Below are 25,408 nucleotides of genomic sequence, written 5' to 3' on the forward strand. Positions count from 1 at the left end.
CCCCATCTCTACTAAAATAAAAATTAAAAAAAAATTAGCCGGGCATGGTGGCACCTGCCCATAGTCCCAGCTACTCGGGAGGCTGAGGCAGGGAAATCACTTGAACCCGGGAAGTGGAGGTTGCACTGCACCAAGATCGCATCACTGTGCTCCAGTCTGGCAACAGAGTGACACTCCATCTCAAGAAAAAAAAGAAAAAAAGAAAAATTATACCTTTCTAACAATGGCCTAAGCTGCCACCAAGAGCCTAAGTTCCTTAAGATTAGCCACTCGAGCAGGGACAACACCACCTGTGACAGACGTTGTGAAGGGATTTCTGTATAGGTATGAGGCTGAATCTCATAACCTTCCAAATTACCTTCCCACACATACATTCTGAGATTATATATGCCCAATCCTTCAGTTTCTACACAACTTCACTTTCTAGACACTAAAACAACCAGTGATTATTCTCTCAGTGTTTCTATAATTAAAAACTACACCTATCATATCAGTAAAGGGGTATTTTAAGAATCAGATTTTTGGTATTACACCTAAGATAACTGTGGTAGGTAGTTTCTGACATGACTCTCAATGATCCTATCTCTTTGAGTGCACACTGGACCTAGTGACTTGTCTCTAATGAACAGAATATGACCAAAGTGGTAAGAGGTCAATTTTGAGATTAGGTACCAAAAGTCTGTGATGTCCATCTTTCTGGACTCTACTGCCTTCTCAGCGGGCATGCTTAGATAAACCAAGCTGCCATGTTGGAAAGAGTCATATGGGAAGGAATTAAAGGTGGTTCCTGGCCACCAGTCAGTGAGGAGATGAAGCCCTCAGTCTAACAATCCTTGAGGAACTGATTCTTGACAATGACCAACTGTGTGATTAAGATTAAAAGCAAATCCTTCTCCAGCTAAACCCTGAGATGACTATAGCCCCCGCCGACCTTTGACTACAGCCTTGTAAGAGACCCTGAAGCAGAGGACCCAGATTCCTGACCCACAGAAACTGTAAGATAAAAGATGTTTTAAATCACTTTCTTTTGAGGTACTTTGTTACAAAACAACAGTTAACCAATAACTAATACATTATCTTCATTTGAATTGATAGATTTATAACTAAAAAAACTATAAAATTCTAAGTAAGATTTTGCATTCTGTAAGGTGAAAGTAGATTTAAGTGTGGACTTAAGTGTTGATCCCTGATGCACCTTGACCTAAAGTAAAGCTAATAAGTACTTTTGGCCACCAGGTGGCAGCTGTTAGCTTTACATGCAAGGTTTATGAAAATAGACTCTAAGATCAGGTTTTTGCCTTGAAAATCTAAAAATGAAAATGTAATAATAACTGTATTTAACTATTAACTAAATTACCAAGATAGGAAATGGTATTTTTAAAGGAAAAAATAAAATACTAATTTTCCTATAGTACCACCAAGTTGTCCTTGGGAAATTTTTACTTTGCAATGAATGGTACTAATACAGTGATTTAATTTCCCTTATTCCTAGTTGACTTGCATGTTAGGGCTGCCGGTATAAATTAACCTTAGCTGGATACTGAAAAGAGCAAGGTTCTCTACTTGGTCAGGTATATTTTGATAATCGCAGAATGTAAGTTTCAGTAATAGCATTTCAAAGTCTATAGAAGTGTTTGTATTCTCCTAGTTGAGGGGTTCTCTGTATTTTAAAATATAAGCTTGGTATCTTTTATAGTTCATTCTTATTTATGATTTTTCAGTATTCTCAGAAGAGGCAAAATTATATCAGTCAGAAAAACAAGTACTGAAATTACATAAAGCTACAAAATCATAAAGTACAATTCTATTATTTTGCAAAGTATAAGCAAAAATCATTTTTTCATTAAGATAAAAATTGTAACATAGAAAACCATTCAACTGCTTTATTTTATCCAACTGGTGCTTAATCCATCTATCCACCCATCCAGGATGCTTTGTTCAAGTCCATACTTGTACAGCTTCACTTAATACTTAAATGTTTTATGATTGGAGGTAGATAGCTATCATCGTTGCTTGATCAAAACCTATTCTGCTTTCTTCTCATGTGTCACACTGATCTGTGGCCCTCCTCATCACTCTGAGTAGATGCTCAACTCAGGCATCTTTATTTGTGGGTATTAGACTCAGGACTAGCCAAAATAACATGCCGTATCCCTTTAGCCACACAGCAATGGTTTACTGATAACCCAGTGATGCACACATTCATATATTAAGTACTTTATTTTTCTATAAAGCATAACCATTAAAAGGTCATAATGTATCTAGTTCATCTGTGGGAAAAAGGGGAATGTTTAGGACAAATCAAGCATGACATATAAAGGCAAAGCAATATGTGAATTAGAAGTCCAAAGGTAGGGCCGGGCACGGTGGCTCAAGCCTGTAATCCCAGCACTTTGGGAGGCCGAGACAGGCGGATCACGAGGTCAGGAGATCGAGACCATCCTGGCTAACACGGTGAAACCCCGTCTCTACTAAAAAATACAAAAAACTAGCCGGGCGAGGTGGCGGGCGCCCGTAGTCCCAGCTACTCGGGAGCCTGAGGCAGGAAAATGGCGTGAACCCGGGGGGCGGAGCTTGCAGTGAGCTGAGATCCGGCCACTGCACTCCAGCCTGGGCGACAGAGTGAGACTCCGTCTCAAAAAAAAAAAAAAAAAAAAAAAAAAAAAAGTCCAAAGGTAACTAAAACCAATGAGTAATTGGAATAATAAGAATGAAAATATTGCAGAACATTGGAGTGGGGCCAGTATTCCCTCTGCTTATTATAAAAATTTGGGTAACGTTTCCTCTATTAATTTATATATAACTTCAAACTTCAAAGACTTTCATAATTAAAGAGAAACTGGGATTTAACTGTTGAGGGAGTTTACTGGAGCCAACTTTCTGAGGATTATTAACAAACTTGCTCATTTTAAAACAAAATGACTGGAATAAAATGTGTTGCTAAGTTCATCACAATGCCTTTATAAGGAAAAAGTTTAAAGGGTTGCAGCAAAGTTTATGGAGGAAACTTTATACATGCATTTTTATAAGCATGTATATAGAGCTTTATACATGCATTTTTGTGAACTTACATTGAGTGAAACAGTAATTAATGCCAAAATGCTATTAAGGCTGTCAATCTGTTGAGTAACACTATTCATACCATGCACAAAGGTACTGGCAGTTTTCCAAAACATTTTACAGAAAAGTCAAGACCTGATATTGTAGGAACATATACATTTACATTTTGTGCATCAGGATACATTATGAGCTATGGTTGAAGAGTTTCTGGAAATTATTGAGACCACGAAAGTTTGGGCAAACAATCCTTCAATTCTGCAAATGGCCAGTGAATACCGTGCTTTATTGAGATTTGAAATTTATCAGCTGGGCACATGGCTCATGCTTGTAATCCCAGCACCTTGCAAAGTCCAGGCAGGCAGATCACTTGAGTCCAGGAGTTCAAGGCCAGCCTGGGCAACATGGCGAAACCCTGTCTCTACAAAAAACACAACCATTAGTTGGGCATGGTGATGCATGCCTGTGGTCCCAGCTACTTGGCTACTTGGGAGGTGGGAGAATCACCTGAGCCTGGGAAGGACGAGGTTGCAGTGAGCCATGATTGTGCCTCTGCACTCCAGCCTGGAAGACAGACTGAGACCCAGTCTCAGAAAAAAAAAATCACTTATAACAAACATGGATTCAATTTTCAATAGTCTCAAATATATTACTTTGTCTTCAACATAAATTTGAAAACACTGCATATTTTTTTTTTTTTTTCATTCTGCTAGCTCTCCTTATTCCAGACAATCTTTTTCCTCTAAGCCTACATTTCTTTTGGCTCCCTTCTCTTGTTTATAATAGCCAGGAATTCTTGCCTGTTTTTTTAGGCCATTAAATAATGTTTCAAAATGTTTCTCTGGTTCTTGTAATACATCATTTTCTAAGACATGCCTTTATTCTGAATTTAGCGCAATTGCTGTTTTCACTGTAAAGTGCAATTTTTATGGGGTTCATGTGGATTTTGCTTTCTATAGACTAATCTTTAATAAGGAGAAGTTGATACAGCTCCAGTTCATTTTGAGAGAAAGGGAGGAGCCACAGTTAACAGCTTCACTCCCAGAGACATCTCAGATATATTAAAGAGATAATAATTTAATGTTGTTCTGCTGAATCCAGGTGTGCTTTTCTCCTTTTCTCAATGCACAGTTCTCTTGAGAATGATGATAATTTGTACTATACAGGATTTGAAGTAGGCTGGAGTTTAATTCAGCCAAATATCATATATAAAAAAACTAACTCTCACTATGTACTTCCAGGGCTATTTCTGGTCTTCATCTGGCTTTGTTTGTGGTAAAACCACATACTCAAGGATAAAAGATACCATTTGCCCATCTCCCTCTATTTCTTATTTACTGGGAATAACAATCTCTGAATGGATGAAGAAAGAGAAACACTGACAGCAGACTGAATGAGGACAGAAATAACTGACAGCCTTAGATAAAAATAATGTCTGTCTGACTTAGTGCATTCTACTTACTTGTAAGCCAACTGAAACATACTTTTCTCAAAGTGAAAACTACAAGGGTCTTCCTCATCCAGCTTCATTAAATGAAATTAGAGTAACAGAAAATTTTCTCAGGCCCTTCAAATGGCTGACTGTTAACTTGTTTTTCACAAATGTTAGTTTTTTTTACTTTTTAAATGTCTTTATAGCAAATTCCAATTTGGGAAGGAAATAAGAAGAAATGTCAACCTATCACTACCTTAAACTAGAACTTCTCTCTCTCAACAACCAAGATTGAAGAAAAATAAATTCCACTTGCTTTCAGTTGGGAGAATCTCATTGTAAGGTAAACATTAAGAAGTAGCTCAGAATCTAACAAAATAGAATATATATACACATATTTCTAAGACGAGACACTTATTGAGATTACATGAATATCAAAACTCATTATTAGGCAATAAGCCATACGAACAGAATTCTTAAGAAGATAGAAAGTTTTGTGTATAAAAACCGCACCTCAATGTTTTAAGATAAATGGTTTCATGCAAAATCTGCATTTTGAGCTTTTATAGGTCTCAGGATTCATAAAAAATATCACTGAGAACATATGTAGACAGATGAAGTTGGGCTTTTCTAAAAAATCTGCTTTACTGAAGGTTAGTTAGGTTTCTATTTGAGAACATTAGCATGCCTGAGGAGGTCATCAGGTATGTACAATTTTCTACTATGCTACCTACCTGGAACTTGTTGCGCTTGGAGAACAGAGGAGAAGAGGTGTTTTCTAGCCAACATATGATTTGGCTAGAATACGTTCACTCCCTCCCCCTTCCACTAGAGGGTTGGGGCATAATCTAATCAATTAGCAGTAGATGCTTCTCTACTAGAAAGCAGAAAAGTGTATTAATGGCAGATTATTTTTTCAGACAAAAGTAACTATCTTGCAATTTTCAGAGAACATTTACATTTTTGCAAGAAATTGAATTAGTCCTTCAAAAATACAAGATAATTTAGATAATGGCCTTCAGTACCTATATCTGTCTAGTCACCTTGAGAAACTTAACTTTTTTTTTTTTTTTTGAGACAGAGGTTCACTCTTGTCTCCCAGGCTGGAGTGCAATGGTGCATTCTCGGCTCATTTGCAACCTCTACCTCTTGGGTTCAAGCGATTCTCCTGCCTCAGCCTCCTGAGTAGCTGGGATTACAGGCACCCACCACCATGCCCAGCTAATTTTTTTGTATTTTCAGAAGAGATGAAGTTTCACCATGTAGGCCAGGCTGGTCATGAATTCCTGACCTCAGGTGATCCGCCTGCCTTGGCCTCCCAAAGTGCTGGGATTACAGGCATGAGCCACGGCGCCTGGCTGAAACTTAACATTTTGAGAAGGTATAGAATTCCTTTTCAAAGATTTAAACAATGAGACTTGTCAGTAATTATAGCAGGTGATCTATAGTAGTCTGATCTTAGTAGGATTTATACATATTTTAGAAAGCTATTTTTGTTTTAGGTTTTATTTATTATGCATGTGCTAAATTTCTTAAGAGTGATTTCCCTATTATCTATTTCTTTGTTGCAGTAAATTCCAGGTCTCTTTAAAAAGAGAAGGTGAGGAGGAAAGGGAACCTGATGATGACATTATAGTCTGAAAAGCATTTTCACAGGTTTTGAAACCATGAAGGAGTGAATCCATGATGGTGGAATGCTCCAGCGCTGCTAAAATAGATACTGGAAGGAAAGAAAGCATTTTACATTAAAATGCTAATCTTGATGCCTAATTAGTGAAATCAGTAAGTCATATTGTAATTCTTTTTCAAATATGTAATCATACCCACCTTTGCTCATCATCTGGCCTCTTGATCAAATTGAAAAGTATGTGGAGAAGCTGATCTCGCTCTTTAGGTTCAGGATGTAGACATGCTGTACACAATATGAGGGGGATCAACTCCTAAAGAAATATGAGGGTGGAAAATTTCAAATAAAAACACATTGCAGAATATTCTTTTTTTTTCTCCAGAATATTCTTAAATGGACATTTAAAGTGAAATAAACGTCAATATACAAAAGAGTAAATTTTAATTTTGTAAGGTTGGTAATTCAAGAGATGTTTACACTAAAACGTTTATGTGTTGGTTGTGGAGGAAATGTAAATAACAACCTAACAAAAATTGCTTAAGATTCAACTAGCCTTGGTTTTTAATCTAGCACTTCCCAAGGGCCCACTAGCTTTTACACTAAATAACATTCCATTATGTGACATACTGACACTGTAATTTTAATTCTGAAAGTGTTTTTAAACAAAAGTTGCAGAAGTCCACTATAATTTAAAACTTAAAAAGATAATAAAAAATAAAGACCACTCTTCCCACTTCTATAAGGACAATATGATGTCCTTATGATTAGATCTAATAATTTTGTACCCTTAGCACTTGACTCAGTGCCTAATTAAAAAGACCACTTTCATAGATATTGAATCATCTCAGTACCATTACAAAGTTATCAGTAGAAATATTTGATGTTGAAATATAAATTTTCAACAATATTTTGTTTTCTTCACATTCAATATGCAGAGGTAAATTCAGCATTTTGTAGGAAAGTAAGAACTAAAAGTTTATTTCTAAGAAATACGTGAAATTAGTTACGTTGTTTTACATTTTAATTAAGATGAAATTCTTTATACTAAAGTACATTCAAAATATATTAATGTTTTTCATTTGAGTGGATTTTCAAATCTAAGAAGAACAATGGTCCAAAAGTAATACAATATTTTCGTGAGAAATCCTCTAAGTTGTAAAAACAATATTTTGTAAATATAGTAAAGAAATCACTATGGTGTTATTTTTGTGAGAAATCCTCTAAGTTGTAAAAACAATATTTTGTAAATATAGTAAAGAAATCACTATGGTGTAATTAAGAAGGGAAGAATGACTACACCCATTTCTTTCCCACCTGCCTTGATACTCACCGAAAACTGTTAAGAGATTTAAAATAGAAATTGATCACTATGTAATAATGTACGATTATTATTGCCTGTAATAATATAACCTAAAAAAAAATAATGTAACCTGAAGAAAAGCATGATAAAAAGTCTACACTGTTGAAGTGTTTTCACACTTTGAAGATGCTTCCTAAGAAAGAGATGATTTTTCGAAGAGTTGAAACTGAAGCTTAAATGTATGACTAGAAGTCTCTCTCTATTATTTCTAAAGTCTTTATATATTATAAATCTTAAATTTGAAGTTACAAAGGTATAGGTAAGACGAGCTAAGAATGTATCTGAGAAAAAAAGAATGTGAAACATTTATTCTGCCATTTTCAGTCTTCCTGTTTGGGCACCTCTCTAGGTTTTACCTTAGTGAATAATTCAAAAGGAATAAAAAATTAGGAAAAAAAATTTTGCACTGGGAATGAGAGACAGAGCATATGTATAGATCCTATATGTTTTCCCTAGAGGTTTAATGTAATGCTTGATGGATTAGTCCTGATTCTGTAGAAGAAAATGAACAACCTTTTACAAAATAGTAAATATTCTGTCTGGCTGGAAATTTAACAATATTAGGGTAGGAGATCATTAATAGCAAGGAGTACCCTAATCCTTAGTTGATTCCATATGGGCTGCTGAGAGGCAATGATACTAATGAGAGGACTAAGACATTGCATCATCAGGGTATACTACTGAGAGTAGAACCATAAGGATGAAAAGTAGTTATTCTGGAAGCATTAAAAAAGTGAGAAGCTATTCTAATGCCTGAAAACCAAGAAAGGCCCTAAAAATTTTATTTGTACTTTGTCTTCATGTCAGATCTTGTTTCCTCCTAATCCCCCTTCCTGCTTTCCCATCATCTCTACATGTATACTTCTCATACTGTTTAAAGTTATGAAATGAGGTTAAGATAGCAGCTATAATTGCTAACACACACACACACACTTAAAATGTAGAGTATAATCTTTTACTTCATCTCAAAAACCAGCATACAAAAACAACTGTGTTGCTCTTCATCCTTTATGCCTTATATTTTATTTTCTTTTTCTTTTTTATCATGAGGCTTAGTGATCCTTAATCAAGGAGGAAGTTTAAGTCATACATTAATATGGACAATATTTTAACTGAAATATGGCTACAGATGTGCCAAACTGAGAACTCTGGCCCAGGAGCTGAAAGAGTTCTTACCTTGGTTTACTCCTTAGTACCAAAGAAACTAAAGAAAAGCACAAATTTCTCTTTCAGTTTCTTAAAGTGAAACATGTAGGAATTCAGATTAATGCACAAATGGAAAACACTTCACAGACATTCTGCAATTTATCTATTGCTGATAATTTTTCCTTCTGAAAGCAAAGATGGCCTAAAAAAGCCTGTTCAACACAGCAGTCGCTACGAATCAATTCAAACTGACATATTAGAAGGAAAGTATTTGTGAGTCCTTGTCTCCTTGAACCTTAAATTTCTGTGAATTTAGGACTTTGAAAAAAATACTTTTCACTTTTCTTAATCACAGTAATAATTGATATTGCCATCAGCTTTTATTTCTTGCCGGCAAATTAACAACATATGGGAAGTCATTGCCAATAATTTTTGGTTGCTATTCCATGCCAACAAGAGTGGTCCACCTTGGCACATTACGGCTATGGCAGTTACAACTCAGAGTGTAAAGGATGCCAGATGGCTTCTTCCTCTTACAGCAACACAGAGCTGAGAAGAGGTCCAGTAAGTGAGGAAGAAACATGCAGAAAGAGTGGTCTGTTTCTGACAGAGCCAGCAAGGACACGATTAGGATAATTGCTAGATTGAGACTGGCCCCAAATCTGCTAATTTCTCCATTATCCATTTATTTATAACTTTTATTTGTATTGCTATTAAAATAAAATAATAGATTCCATAAGTATATGTCTGTTATGTTACTTATTCCCATTTATTGTAAATTCATCTTTCAAGCCTTTGAAACACTAATAAATCCACACCAGAATTTACTAAGTTTGTATTTACCATTTTCAGACTATTCATAAGTTAATAGACTTGAATCAATCTTCTCCCTTTGGCATCACCTCTCACACTGAAAAAGTACAGTCTTAAAACTTTCTTTATAATTCTGAATACAGCATTTAAAAAATGGTGATTAAATTTCCATCAGAAGACAAGGTGTTCTAAAAATATCTTTGAAAGACTAAATGTAAATGAGAATAATAGAGCAGTAAAAAATCCTTAGGCATATTAGATTTAATATCTCATGTAATATTAAAATAATAACCATGGTAAGAAAATACCTATGACTTGGGTAATATCAGATCCAAGAGGTAATTTTTCTGCTTCACATAATAAACTTATGTGTCCGCATTTCCTTCTTTTTATTAAGAGACTGGGTCTTTTTATATTGCCCAGGCTTGAAGGCAGTTGGCTATTCACAGGCGTGATCGTAGCACACTACTGCCCCAAACTCCTGGGCTCAGGAGATCTGTTGAGGGCAGTGACTATCGGGGGCTGATGTTGCTCTGAGCAGTAAAAATAATTTGCCAAGACAGTTGTGGGTAAAGAAAGGCAGATTTATTAGACAAAGTAGGAAAATACATTGCAAGAAAGGAAAGGGCAGACCAGCAAGACAGGAGCTAACTGCAAGGAGACAAAAAGTTGCTGGTGCTCATGCTGTGTGCTGAAGAGGGCTTTGTGCAGTACTGATAAAGCCAAGGTTGCAGTGAGCTAACTTGCATTTTTCTATTGGCTGAGGTGTCTGGTGATAGCTTGGAGCAGGAAAACCGTGAGTTATTTGTATAGGAGGGCTACGTGTCCTGGACCATGAAGAAAAGCAGACTTACAGCTTATCCACTTTCTTTTTTTTTTTTCAGACGGAGTCTTGCTCTGTCGCCCAGGCTGGAGTGCAGTGGCCGGATCTCAGCTCACTGCAAGCTCCGCCTCCTGGGTTCACGCCATTCTCCTGCCTCAACCTCCCGAGTAGCTGGGACTACAGACGCCCGCCACCTCGCCCGGCTAGTTTTTTTTTTTTGTATTTTTTAGTAGAGGCGGGGTTTCACCGTGTTAGCCAAGATGGTCTGGATCTCCTGACCTCGTGATCCGTCCGTCTCGGCCTCCTAAAGTGCTGGGATTACAGGCTTGAGCCACCGTGCCCGGCCAGCTTATCCACTTTCTTTTTCTGCTTTCCCTCAGTCTCGCCAGGCCAACTCCCACTCCTTATTTAGAACTCCACAAGATCCTCCTGCCTCAGCCTCCTGAGTAGCTGGAACTATGTGTCACTGTGCCCAGCTAATATATCCATACTTTCAGCAATAGGAATCTTTAATATTTTAAAACATGATTTGGCAACATAGAGAGTACTCAGTAATGTGTATTGAAGTGAAATATTTAAGAGTGTCTATGATCATTAAAGAGAAAATCAGTATAGTAATCCTACTGCAGAATTTCTAGGATTTTTAGATTTCATTAATAGACGAGGACTGGAATTCGAAACTAGCCTGGGCAAGATGGCAAAACCCCACCTCTACCAAAAATACAAAAATTAGCTGGGTGTGGTGCTGTGCACCTGTAGTCACAGTTACTTGGGAGGCTGAGGTAGGAGGATCTATTGAGGCCAGAAGGTCAAGGCTGCAGTGAGCTGTGATTGCGCCACTGCACTCCAGCCTGGGTGACAGAGTGAGACCCTGTGATCCAAAAAAATAAAAAAAGAAAATGGTTTTCTTTGAGTCAATGGTAATCTTTTGAAATTTAAATTTCAATATTTAATATCTATATTTAAACAAATCGAGATAATTCTTTTGCACAATCCAAAGGAAAGAATCTATGCTGAAAACAATTGGGGGTGGAGTAGAAATGACTGAAGAAGGAAGGAAAGACAATAAGAAATATAGAAATATCTGTTTCAAAGCAGCTAAGATATCCTTGGCTTATCAGTACTCTAATTGTCAAGATTATATACAAATATAATGTGATATCATATTTACTTATTATTTTATTTGGATTTTTATTTTGATTATATCCAAATATAATGAGACATTATTTTACTTTTAGTGTCAAGATACAAGCTACACTTGTATCTTGGCTGATCCGTACCCTAATTGTCACATTACACTATATCCAAATATATTTCTATCCAAATATATATTACATTTGGATATAATGTGAAAATTAGGGTACGGATCAGCCAAGATACAAGTGTATAAAATTTAATACATAGCACAGAAGGCATGGAGGAATCCAAACAAAAGGTTTATCAGTACCAGACAAGGAGCGTCAAGAAGGTAATGTAAACATGTAAAATAAAGGGTATAAGGAAAACAATAGTGTAAACATGATGATAAACAGTACTAACATGGGGTTTTAGTGACTAGGGGCTAAAAAGTAGGGCAGCAACTGTGGCTAACTAGAGATCCCATGTCCCACCTACTGGGGACAGGAACTGTGCTCCAATTGAAAAAATCGTTTGGAAATGTAAGTCTAGTGCTCTTAGACTGGAGGAAAACTTCAGACTAGGAGTTTTCAAAAAAAGCCCAAATTTTGTATTTTTAGGTAAAATATCAGTTTTTAAAAGTCTGATAACTAGCACATCACTTTTAACATTACTGAGCAGGCCAAACAAAACCTATCTGTGAGCCTTTGTTGGTCTGTAGATAGCGTCCAACCTCTGATTTAAGTTTTCAGTTGAAACTTTTCAGTATGTTCCTGTTCATATAAAAAGGAAACCCAATAAAGACAGACATTACAAAGACTCACATAAGAAAAAAAAAAAAAGATTACTCACCTCTGTAAAAGTTTTACAATTCAAGGGCTGCTAAAAATACCTATTCTTAGAATTAGTAATATTAAATATCTATAATTTCTGGGGCTCAATCTTTAGGAAACCTAAGTACTTAAATAACCTTACCTCAAGTCTCACTATTGCTAAAGAAATGTGATTTACTCACAAAATTAAGTATGCACACATGCCAACATCACATAGGTATAAAGAAGATAGTCAAAACTTCCTATCTCCTTTATTACACTTATCCACTATACTACTGTATAAATCTCATAGAGTTATGATCCTCTGAGGTGATCATTACTCGTAAGTTTTCCATGAAGGAAACATGAATGACAATGCAAAAGATCAAAGTCTAGTTTCTCATAAGACGGGAGGACTGTAGAGGTACCAACTACTTTAAAAACTTTTAGGGAATTGGTTCTTTCCCTTGACTTTTTTGTTACAGTTTTACTGAGATAAGTGGTTTTCTCTTTTGCCTTTTCAATGACAGTTTTATTGAGATATGCTTCATCTTTCATAAAGTTCATCCATTTCAAGTGTATATTCAGTGGTTTTTAGCATATTCAGAGTTGTACAGTCATCATCACAATATAATTTTGGAAGACTTCCAATATTCCAAAAGCTAGTGTCTATTAAATCTCTCCTCTTTTCCACTCCCATCTCAGCCCCAGATTTCTCCTTTGATTTTCCAACTTAGCTAGCTGATAGAATATATTTCCTTGGCACAGAATGAAACTGAAAGTTAAATTTTGATATATGATTACCAAAAATGCTACTTGAAGTAATCTTTCATAAAATTTTATTTTTTAATTATAGAATTTCCTCTTCAAATGTGGTTAAAGCAGAAATTGTGAAAAACCAACAACTTTAGCTTATTTACTATATACATTTATCAAATGATAAATATATTTATTCTATAATTTGGCTCAAAAGATTCAAGTTTCCTCAACCAATCCATTAAAATGAACTGCTATGTAAGCCACATATAAAAAATCAGTCCATCTTTTATTTTTGTCTCCCAAAATGAACAGGCAAGGAACTACAGAAAGATCAACTAAACCCATAGCCAGCAGAAGGAAATAATAAAGATTACAGTAGAGATAAATATTTGACTTTAAAATATAAGTTAGTAAAAAGAGACTACCATTATTTCAAAAAACCTAAGAGGTATATATTTTTGTTAAACTTTAGTATCTTTGAAATATGGGTATATCTTACGATAGACAGCATGCCATAATTCAATTGGGATTCTTTTTCTTTCTTAAAGAAACATAACTGTTACAACCAATTGCATCTTAGATTTAAAATAAGATACACTGAATTAAAAAATATTATAATTGTAACCTGAAGATTGAGTAAAGTTGTTACTTTTTTCTTTTTCCTGTTTTAAAGAAAAACAAATAATGCTAATACCTATATTCATCGTGCTTTCTATTTAAAAAAGTTTAATTTATTGGACAGCTTTGATTAAATCTTTATCCTATACTATCTTTAAAACAGTGGGTCACAAAATCAGTTGAATGGGTCATGAACAGCATGTTTTTCTTTTTTAATTGCTTATTTAAGGATTTTCTTCTTTACTTTTCCAAAATATTTATAAAATCGTGTTTGCTATTGCTTGTCTTTACTATGTTTTATAAAACTTTTAGTTTTATATATGTAAGTACGTACTGATACATGATGTAAAACATCTTTTTTACTGAAGGTGTAGTCAAAGTTTGAAAACACTAATAGTAAGTTCTTTATATCATGATATAAAAAGTAAAATCTAATGTTAAGTATAAAAACAGCAAAGTAGAGAATAGTACATAGAATATGGTATCATTTGTTTAAATCATGGGGAAAAGATCACATATTTGAATTTATACATGCACAAAGTATCTCTGAAAGAATATAAGACAGTTCTACAATAATAGTTGGAGTCTTCAATACCCTACTTTCATACTGCACAGAAATTCTAGACAGAAGGTCAATAAGGAAATAGAGAACCCAAACTTTATAAAACAACTAAATCTAATAAAATTATACAGAACACTCCACTCAACATCAGCAGAATATATATTCTTCTCAAATGCACACAGAACATTCTCCAGGACAGACCATAAGTTAGGCAAAGGTAATTCTTAGTAAGTTTAAAAGATCAAAAACATATAAAGTATTTCTCTGACTATAATTGAATGAAATTAAGAATCAGTAACATAAGAAAAATGGAACATCCATGAATATGTGGCTATTAAACAACATGCTCTTAAATAAGCAATAGGTCAAGGAAGAAATCATGAAGTAAACGAGAAAACATTGAGATGAATGAAAATGAAAACAATATACCAAAACTAATGGGATATAGCAAAAGCAGTACTCAGAGGGAAATTTATAGCTATAAATACCTGTATTTAAAAAGATCTCAAGTCAGTAATTCAATGTCTTATGGAACTACAGAAAGATCAAACTAAACCCAAGGCCAGCAGAAGGAAAGAAATAATAAAGATTAGAGCAGAGATAAATGAAACATCGACTAGAAAAACAATGAAGAGAATTAACAAAATCAAAAGTTGGTTCTTGAAAAGAGAAACAAAATTGACAAACGTTTAGCTAGACTGACTGAAAAAGAGAGAAGATGCAAATAACTAGGATCAGAAATGAAAGCAGGGATGTTAGTACCGACGTTACAGAAATTAAAAGAAATAAGTTAATACTATGAACAACTGCTCATCAACAAATCAGATAATCAAGATGAAATGAACTAATTCCTAGAATCACAGAAATCACCAAACTGATTCAGTAAGTAGAAAATCCCAACAGGCATATAACAAGGAAACAGACTGAAGAGTTCCTATACCCATCAAGCCAGCTTTAGCCCAATACCAAAACCAATACCAAATACCAAAACACAAAATAAGAAAACAACCACAGAACAGTATCCCTTATTAATATAGACACAAAAATACTCAACAAAATACTAACAACAGATCCAAAAGCACATTAGAAGGTTTATAAACCAACACCAAATGGGATGTATCTCATGAATGCGAGGGTGGATTAACATAAAATTAGGCAATGTATTAATAACGCAGGCATATAACAGTAGAACGAAGGGGGAAAATCACATTATCATCTTAACAGGTGCAGAAAAAGCATGTGGCAAATTCAATGCCATTTTATAAGAACATTTAGCAAACTAGGGATAAAAGGAAACTTCCTTAATACGACAAAGGGCATTTATAAAAATTCTATAGCAAACATCATAGTCAATGGTGAAAGATTGAAGCTTTCCTGTAAGATCAGAAACAAGGCAAGGGTATCTGCTTTCTCAAAACATTACCATCCAAATTGTACTGGAAGTTCTAGCTAGAGCAACTAAGCAACAGGAAAAAATAAAAGCCATCTAAATGGTAAAGAAGAAGCAAAACTATCTCTCTACGTGCAGATGACACGATTCTATATATGTAGAAAATATCATAGAACCCATAAAAAATGATTAGAGTTAATAAGCAAATGCAGCAAAGTTGCAAGATTTAAGATCAACACACAATGACCAGTGTTGTTTTGATAAATCAGGATAAATCTTTCCTTTTTTGAAAAGAAAATTAAAAGAACAATTCCATTTACAATATCATCCAAGAGAACAAAATACCTAGGAATAAATTTAGCCACAGAAGTGAAAGAACTGTACACTGAAAACTACAAAATATTACTGAAAGAAATTAAAGATCTAAAAACAAAAAGACATTCCACGTCCGTGAACTGGAAAACTTAATGTTGTTAGGATGACAATACTCCCAAAGAGATCTATAAATTTAATGTAATCTCTATAAAGATTTCAGTGACCTGTTCTGCAGAAGTGAAAAGCTGAGCATCAAATTCATATGGAACTGCAAGGGACCCTGAGCAGACAATAGTGAAGTGCAGTTAGAGGACTCATATGTCCCAATTTCAAAACTGACTACAAACAACAGTTATCAAAACAGTGTGGTAGTGGCATATGGCTAGACATACAGACCAATGGAACAGAACTGAAAGTCCAGAAATAAACCCGAAGAATCTAGGCCCAACTGATTTTTAACAAAAGTAGCAAGACTCTTCAAAAGAGGAAATTTTTTATCTTGAACAAATGTTTCTGGATAACTGGATAGCCATATGAAAAGAATAAAGTTAGACCCTGTTTCACTCCATATATAAAAATTAACTCAAAATGAATCATTGACCTAAATATATATAAAAAATGTTTTATAGCTTTAGCTCTTATATATATTCATATACATATATATATCTTCTATAACACTGATTGATTTGGCAATGGTTTCTTAAAATTGATACTTAAGGCACAAACAACATGAGAAAAAAATGGATAAATCAGATTTCATAAAAATGGAAAACACTTGCCCATCAAAGGATATGGTCAAGAGTGTAAAAAGAAAACCTACAGGATGAAAGAAAATATTTGCGAATCATATATATGATAAGGGTTTACTACCCAGAATATATAAAAAACCCCGAACTCAAAAACATGAAGAAAAACAATCAAATTCAAAAATGGTCAAACGACTTGACCATTTGCTAGAAGCTAGCAAAATTGACTGCATATGGGACAGAAGCTCAAGGACAGGAAAAAAGGAATTTTCATTGTACATTTTTTTACATTAAAAAAAGTTAAACCATGTAAACATATTAATCAAAACATTAAACCCTGTTTCTAATGCTTTATTTAATCAGCCAAGATATTACTATGTTCAGTTTACTAAAGAACATTTAAATTTTATTTAAATACCAACAAAAAGGCTTTTGCTGACAGGGGTATACCAAATATGAGAAATAAGAAGTCAAAATATTAATCCTTCAATCGCAGGAGTTTTATAAAAATGTAGATTTAATGTTTAAGACCCGGAGTTTGAGGCTATAGTGAACCATGACTGTGCCACTGTACTCCAGCCTGAGTGACAGCGCGAGAGCCTGCCTCAAATAAAAAAACCCCAAAAAACAAAACAAAATGAAAAAACAACAACTCTGTCTCCCCATAGAGAGAGATATTTAGATTTATAAGAAGAAATAGGGGTGAAATATCAAAAAGTAATTCAATATCAAGAGATGTAATGAAAAAATGTTTTGTTCTTTTACGCCTAGGGGTTGATTTTAAATACTCTAAGACATGTTTCATTATTTATCAATTTAATTTTGAGGAAATACAATTTCATTTTATTATAAATGGCAACTTTTCTGATAAAACATACAAATAATTAAATGAACAAAGATAGATGATCAGTTTTTCATGAAATTATATACTTTTAATTATAAAAAATTTAAAATCAGCCAGAAAAGTAAACATCATACCACAAATTAGTTCTATGTGTGCATATATGTATATAATCTGTATGTATAACGTATCTGATTACTGATGATGCAAATTTATAAATATTTCATGCAGTACAATCAGATTTTAGTGGTAGTCTTTTATGATAATATGACAAATTAAAATAAAAAAGCTAAAACTGAATTTCATAATAATTAGATTTCTGTAATACTCTAAAGATGATATTAAGGAAATACAGTAAAAGGGATGCAAACGTTAACACATTACATGGATTATGTTACAAGCTAAAAAAGGAAAAGAAGCTCAAACACCATTCTGCCAGGCAGAACTGCAAAACAATCTGAAATTGGACACTGATCCTTCAAGACATATAAGACTTTCCATACTTATTAATATCTTATGACTATTTTAAAATAATTAGGTAAAAATAAAGCCATCAGTAGGAAAATAATCTTTTTAATTGTTTTTATTAAAAATACCTATGGGGATAAAAAATTTTAAAGCTCTACATGTTTTCTTGAGGATCAGTACTAATTTCTTGTGCTAAATGGATAATTGAAAATAAGCTTTAAATGGGTTTTGCCAATGCATTATGTACCTATATGTACTGTAGGTCCCAGAAACTATGAGTAAAATCAGTGGTAAATATTAAGAAAATGACAATAGAAAGTTACATGATACACTCTAAAATATTCTTCATCTATTCTTTATAAAATTTTTTTGATCAAAAATTTTATCTCAAAAACAGAATTCAATAAAATAATTTAAATTATCTGCAAATAAATCATCCACTGTCATTTAAATGAGACTATAGATAACTTCTCATTAATCTTTTATTGACTAAATATAACTATATTTAATAATAATTTATAAATACAACCATAAAGATAACTTCCTATAGTGTTTATGGATCATAACATAGGCTATGTGGACTCAAATATATTTGCAAATGTATTTTGGATACTTAAAGCATCTGTCAATAACTGGTTAACTGTAAGAAAAATAAAAAAGGTACTTTAAAAAGTTGTTGCAGTCAATATGACAACTATCGTATCGTAAGAGAAATGTGATTTATTGCCAAATGAGCATAATAACACATTTATAATCAGCAACTGTAAGTACATTTATGACTAGTGTTATATTATTCATCCCTGTTAATTTTCAGTACAAAGAGTGTCCATTTCTGTAGACAAATGAAGCATATCATACCAAGAGCACAGATAATTAGTTAACTGGTAATGTAAAAACCAGACAGTGTTCATGGCACATAAATGGACCTACAGTAATAGTTAGTGCTGCAGAAGCTAACAATGCTTTAAGCAAAATTGGAAAAACATGAATACCATGCAGTTTTACTGAACTCACCTGACAGAGGTGTAAAACCATTCTCTAGGAGCAGAGATGCATGCACAAAAGTAAGAATATGATTGCAAGTAATAGACTTTAAGAAAATAAAAATATAACACTCAACTTCAAAATGACAAAAAATGGACAACATGATGGGATTACTGGGACGAAAATACTTTTATGTGTCTTACCTCCCTCTTTGCCAATAGCACATTGGGAACAATGTGTGGCAGGCAGCGTCCCAGCATTAACATAACGCTTTTTTCACTATCTGCAATACGAGACACCTAGAAAACCAAATAATAAACGATGATAGTGGAGAACTTCTGTGCATAATAATATAGAAAAGTTCATTTGTTAGGTCCTGACACCTCTGCTCTAAACACACATTCCAATATTTTAACTTATAATAACAACAACAACAGCAACAGTGCTCCAATCAACATCAATATTTCTTTGGGCTAGAAACAGATTTAAAATACCATTAAAATCAAGGGTGAAGCCAAGAAGACCTAATGGGCTTCATTTCTGGGAACAAGTATGGGGGATAGCACGGGAGTAGGGCAGCCTCAATGTTTCTTTTTGTCCATGAAGAGATGCTCACAAAGCTACAACCATTAGCGATAGTGATAATCTGTACAAAGAACTTGGAAATACAAGGCGTAGGCTACGGAAAGTGATCTAGTCTTACAATGAGGATTGCCAGAGTGCATCCAAACCATCCTCTAACTAGCTCTGTGATATTCTCAATAGCATTGTGGAACACAAGCCCATGGGAAGTCAAGTGAAATGAAACACAAAACAGCTAGAAAAGGAGGAGTGAGTACAGAGGTAAGAAAAAACAATAATAATAAAATATCCCCTCAAGACCAATCTGCAAAAATAAATACAAAATAGTTGAGAAAAACTAATATGCAAGCTAATAAACTCAACTATTGGACATAACCACACCTAATGAAATGAAAATAATGGAGTAATTTAAATAGACAATTAATATATAAACAGTGTACACTTAAGTTGGTTTTCTGAATTATATCTAAGAGATGCTATCATTAGACATACTACTACAAACAGAGTTTATAAAAGGTCACTTCAATGTTAATAGAAAAAACAGAAATAATCAACTACTTTACTTAAAAGTTAAAAATGTTAGGAACTATATCTTACGGCATTCTTTTAAATAATGGATTTGCATTTGAAATATAGCCTTATCACAGATGCTTCTGTAGAAGAGAAACTAAAAAGAAGAAAAACAGTAGAATGTTTTTAAAAAGTTGTGGAAATAGGTGGTATAATTTACCTCGTATCCTAAACGACTATCTGCTGACATTCGACAAAAAGAGAGTAGTGCTTGATGGAATGCAGGAGACAATTTCCTAGAAGAAAATGTTGTATGAAAAAGAGACAATATCAAATAATTACCATTGACATTTAAGGAGAAATTTAAGTTACATATTATAACTTCCATTCCAGCATTAATCCTACCCCACAGATGCTAATCAGATTTCTGAGCCATCAGTGACTTGAAGAACACTTCACTGGAGAAACTTGCTTATATAGGTCACTTAAGAGAAAAAAAATCAATAGTAACTGGTGTTCTTGCAGTAATTTGATGTTATGTGAAAAAATGGCAGTTACAGTTAGTGGATCAAACCTAAAGTGGTATAGTAGATCAATGACTATAGAACTGATTTGAAAACCGGAAATAAGGACTTTCTCCAACCCCAATTCTCCATGGTCCCAAAAAGATAAACAGAAAGGTAAAGTGGATACAAAGGTTGACCTGGTATATTGCTGAGAGGAATTAAAGTTTTGCAGATATATATAGCTAATGATAAATCTGAATATTAGAAAACCACATACAATAAGTCTAAAGATAAATGGAGGCGCAGCTCATTCAATATTCATGATTCGTTTTAAAGAAAGTTTCTGTTTGCAGTTGAAAATATTAGCCTATTTATGTTTAATAAAGGAGGTTAAAACATTATATTTCTAAAACACTACTAGTCTCTATGTAGTATTATTCATGAAATTATGACTATGAGTTGTACTTTATGTGTTAAATCTGCAAAGAAAAGGCTAACACCAATAATTAGATAATAAAGCTTATTTAGTATACACCACAAAGTGGCGCTCAGTAATTTCTATGATTATAGAGTACTGTACCAAAGCAGCCTTTTGCTGTTTTATGCTCCTCTCATATTCCCTCAGAGGGGGACCATAATCCTTCCACTTGCCCAAGTCAGAAACCTCAAATCAGGCTTGATCCTTTTTTTTGAGATGGGGTCTTGCTGTATTGCCCATGCTGTCTAGAACTCCTGGGCTCAAGCGATTCTTCCATCTCAGCCTCCTAAGTAGCTGGGATTAGAGGCAAATGCCATCGTCCCTGGCTTCCTTCCCTTTATTTTTACCCCAAATCCATTCAGTCTTTCAACTTCTAATAATCTTGCAGATTCTAATAATCTTGCAGATCCATATACTTCTTTCCCTTCCCATTACCAATGTTTCAATATAGAACAGGCCTCCATCATTTCTTACTTGGGTTCTTCCAACATACACCCGTATAGTTTCCTTGCTCCCAGTCTTGCTACCTTCCAATTACCTCTAGCTCAGAGGACCCTTTCTAAAGCTTAGATACCATCATGTCCCAACCTCTAGAATGAATTAATGCAAGCTTACATGACTTCTTAGACTTTGCTTATTTCTCCAACTTTGTCTTCTATCCTTCCTTTCACTAGCATTATTTGCTTAAGCCTTACTAAGTCCTTCTTTGTTCCCCTAAAGCACTGTTTTGTTTGTGCACGTGGGAACACTCTTTCTTTTACCTCTTTGCTTGTTAACTCTTACATAGTTTTCAAATCTTGGATGACACTTCTATGAAACCTTCCTGCTCTGAAGACTAGGTTAGTGCCTTGATTACATGTTCCCAAAGCAAGCTGAACTTATTTTGTTATACTACTTTTCATACCTTACTGTTATCACTTGTCTGTCTCTCTCGTACTATAAAGTTTGAGGTTTGGGCCATGTCTGTTTCAATTCTGTGACCAACACAGACAGACAGACAGACAGACACGCACACACACACACCCCTACTATACACAGAAAAAGTTGTGGTTCATGAGTGAAAAGCTTTACTTAAATAAAAATCCAATACTTCTTAGTAATAATGAGGACCTATAAGTCTGAAGCAAATTAGTTGTGCTTTTCTATTACACGCTCATAGTAGGCATAACATCTCCCTATTTAATAGGAAATGAAGTATGACCTTGTGGCTGAAAATGCACCATAAGACTTAAATGAGTTAATATACATAAAGCATTGAGAATTCTGTGTAACATATAAAAAGAGCTCAGTAATATTCCTTTCTTAAAAGTATTTTTTAATTATAATCTAAGAGTTTTAAAATTATATTTTGTCCCCTCCACTAAGAAACATAATCACAAAGTACAGGGACCATGGTTTTTGTCATCTGTGAATTCTGTAACCCAATATAAATTAAACATATGAATTAAAAGAATACTAATGATGTAATATTTGTAATGGAGGCAGATAGACCAAAAAAAAAAAAAACCAAAAAAACTAGGAGCAAAAATTATTCCTTCTTTAACATAGGCAACTATGCAGCACCAAAATATTCCTCTGAGTCTGATAATGACTAAAGGATACAGAAAAAAGCACTGGGTGTTTGTAGCACACAGTAATAACATATTAGTTATGGGTTTAAGTACTTAGCTAAGATAGAACCTAGCCCATTCATGGGTAATTCCTTTTTGATTTAATTTAATTTAGTAACTAATAATTTTGTGACTTTTTTGTGACAACTACTTTGCTATGTGTTAAGTTCATGTTAAATATAAAAATTCATATATTTGATCTACAAAAAGCAGTTTAAATAAAAACAGTAGCTCTTCCCATTTGACACACACTAAATAGCTAAAAGATGCATTTCAAAATATAGGAGGCATACTAACCTATTGGGTTTATCAAAATGAACTGTGTTTTTACTTGATGGAGAAGAAGGTGGCATTCCTTCTCTTTCTCTCCTGGGGAATGAATTTGGGGAATTCTCTTTAGGAATAGTGGAATCAGTTTCATCTGATATTGAAAGATGGATGTCTGTGTTTTTCCCCTTGTCTGAACTATTTACATCTGGATGCTGTCCACTGTCCTCAGAGTCTTTGTGGGGCAACTGATCCAAAGAAGGCTGAACAGAGTCACAAACTGCTGGGATGGCAAAGTGTTCATTTTTGAGGAAGTCCATTTCACTGTAGAAAGAGAAATTAAGAGAAGTCACCAGAGGACAACTGTGTTTTTGAAAACTAGCATAAAACTCATAATGGGTTTAATGTTTTAAAAGTATATTTAAAAGTATTAGTAGCAAATGGTTGGCAAGTGATAAATCTTTTTTATGCAATATTCACTGATGCTTCATATACCTAAAAATGTAGCTATAAACTTAAGAATGAAGCATAAAAATGGCCTTAAAAACCCTGCTTTTGATTGGCACTTAAATTTCTTTTATTCATTTGCAAACTGGGAATAACTCCCTCAAACCCACAGAATTATTATAAGAACTAAACGGAATAATGAATGGGAAATACGTACAACTAATGAAGGAGAAATCAAAATATCTTATTTCTTAGTGTCAAGACACAATTGATTGTAAGATCACCATATTGATTTAGTAACTTGTTTTGGGAAAAAATACCTATTACTATTTTAAATATATTAAACAATTATAAAACTTTCTTTCAGAAGTATTAAAATGTGAAGCCATTATGCCTTACAACTGGAATATTGTTTCCTATATTTGCATAACTTGCCAATACCTTTAAACACCTTAAGAGGATTTTTAGGAATGATGATCAAGTACTCACCTTTTAAGTCTTCTGATTTGCTCCATCAATGACCACTTCTCACTATTTAACAAACTAATTTTATCTTCTAATTTCTGTACTAACATGGAGTTCTAAAATCAAAACAGGAGAAAAACAGAAACTCAAGATCTCACTGTATGCTTTTACATAGTTTAAATACTTTTTGTGGACTTGACTAATTAGTTGCTATCTCTCACCTCTGCAGGCTGGGGAGTTTCAAGAGTTGGAGGAAGGTTGCTTATAATTGGTGTAAGGGCCTCTAATTCATCTTCTTCTACTCCACTGGCCACATCTACAAGATCTTTTCCAGTCACTTGATGATTTCCAAAATCTCGGTAGAGTTGCAATAAGTCTGGAGGTTTTGGAATGTTTAATCCTACATCATCCCATAATTCAAAATCCTAAAAGATAAAAAATGATAACATAAAAAAATATTCGAGGAAATTTTATCTTGCATTTTTGAAATTCATATTATTACTGCTAATACCTTGTTTTTGTTTTTGTTTTGTTTTTTAGACAAGGTCCTGCTGTGTCATGCAGGCTGGAGTACAGTGGCACAATCATAGACAGCTCACTGTAGCCTCAAACTCCTGGGCTCAAGTGAGCCTCCCACCTCAGCCTCCCAAGTAGCTGAAACTACAAACACCCGCCACCATGCCGAACCAATTAAGAAACATTTTTTTTGTAGAGATGGGGTCTTGCTTTGTTGCCCAGGATGGTCTCAAACACCTTGCTTTAAGCAATCCTCCCACCTTGGCCTCCCAAAGTGTTGAGATTACAGGTGTGAGCCACCACAGTCAGCCTCTGTGAATATATTGAAAACCCAATATAATCATAATTTTGTTATAATATCAAAGTGTATGTTCCAAGTTAGTAAATAACATTCTTAAATTTATTTTATACTTTCCACTATCCAATATTATTCTTGTAAGTTTCCTCAGCTTCTATATAAATAGGTTTAATTGTCTTAGGTATCAAAATGTTACACAATTTTTTATTATATCTCTTAAAAATATAAACTCCTTTTACTTTGTTTTATATTAACTTTAAGCTCATAAAACATGCTCAAATATTTGCATGACATCATAAAACATGTCTAGATTAAGGAAGTCTCAGTACATAAATTGTACCTATTATTTATAGGTTATAAGTAAACTCAAAGAAATCAATTTTGTTCTTCCTTTATTACTCCAACTTAATACATTAGTGTAATCTCTAGTGGGCGAGGAAACAATTTAATCAGCATGTCTTCTTGCTATAAATGTTTGAATATAATTCATATTATTAAAAATGCTTCTGGCAATTTTCAGAATCCAAATAGCTACTCTTCAATTTGTTGTGTATTAAAACATGTTCAACAGTTTTATTAACTCTAACACAGTTTTATTAAAAGTAGAAAAAAGCATAGCAACTTAAGCATTCTATAGGCAAAGATCTTCAGAAGAGCTTTATAAAGTTGCTGAGTAATCAACTGCATGTAAACACATTGTCTCACCATTCTATCTTCCTCCACTATATCAGAATTTAGTACTAATTTGATATATTATAACCTATGAGAACCTCCATGAGAAATTGACATACTAATTTGAACATTCTAAATGTGATATTCTTATTCCTTTGATGGTTTATTTGAATAATGAGATAGCTATT

At 33.9% G+C, this 25,408-nt stretch overlaps 1 protein-coding gene across 13 annotated transcripts in view; it reads right to left on the reverse strand.

Annotated features, from left to right (window-relative positions):
* RELCH (RAB11 binding and LisH domain, coiled-coil and HEAT repeat containing) overlaps window positions 1-25,408 on the reverse strand; it is a 121,476-nt gene that overhangs the window by 56,433 nt on the left and 39,635 nt on the right. For 7 of the 13 annotated variants that reach the window (XM_011733313.3, XM_011733315.3, XM_011733314.3 and 4 more), the window contains 7 exons: window positions 23,956-24,159; window positions 23,759-23,850; window positions 22,853-23,146; window positions 20,182-20,257; window positions 19,073-19,168; window positions 18,900-18,923; window positions 6,317-6,429 (listed from right to left, as the gene is read on the reverse strand). In XM_011733313.3, coding sequence (XP_011731615.1) covers window positions 6,317-6,429; window positions 18,900-18,923; window positions 19,073-19,168; window positions 20,182-20,257; window positions 22,853-23,146; window positions 23,759-23,850; window positions 23,956-24,159 — 899 coding nt within the window. Of the gene's footprint in view, window positions 1-5,223; window positions 6,132-6,316; window positions 6,430-18,899; window positions 18,924-19,072; window positions 19,169-20,181; window positions 20,258-22,852; window positions 23,147-23,758; window positions 23,851-23,955; window positions 24,160-25,408 lie in introns of those variants that run through there. The other 6 variants (XR_003016916.2, XM_011733318.3, XM_011733317.3 and 3 more) reach the window with 2 other exon arrangements.

The sequence above is a fragment of the Macaca nemestrina genome, chromosome 19, assembly GCF_043159975.1.
Source record: "Macaca nemestrina isolate mMacNem1 chromosome 19, mMacNem.hap1, whole genome shotgun sequence".
NCBI classification, from domain to species: domain Eukaryota; kingdom Metazoa; phylum Chordata; class Mammalia; order Primates; family Cercopithecidae; genus Macaca; species Macaca nemestrina.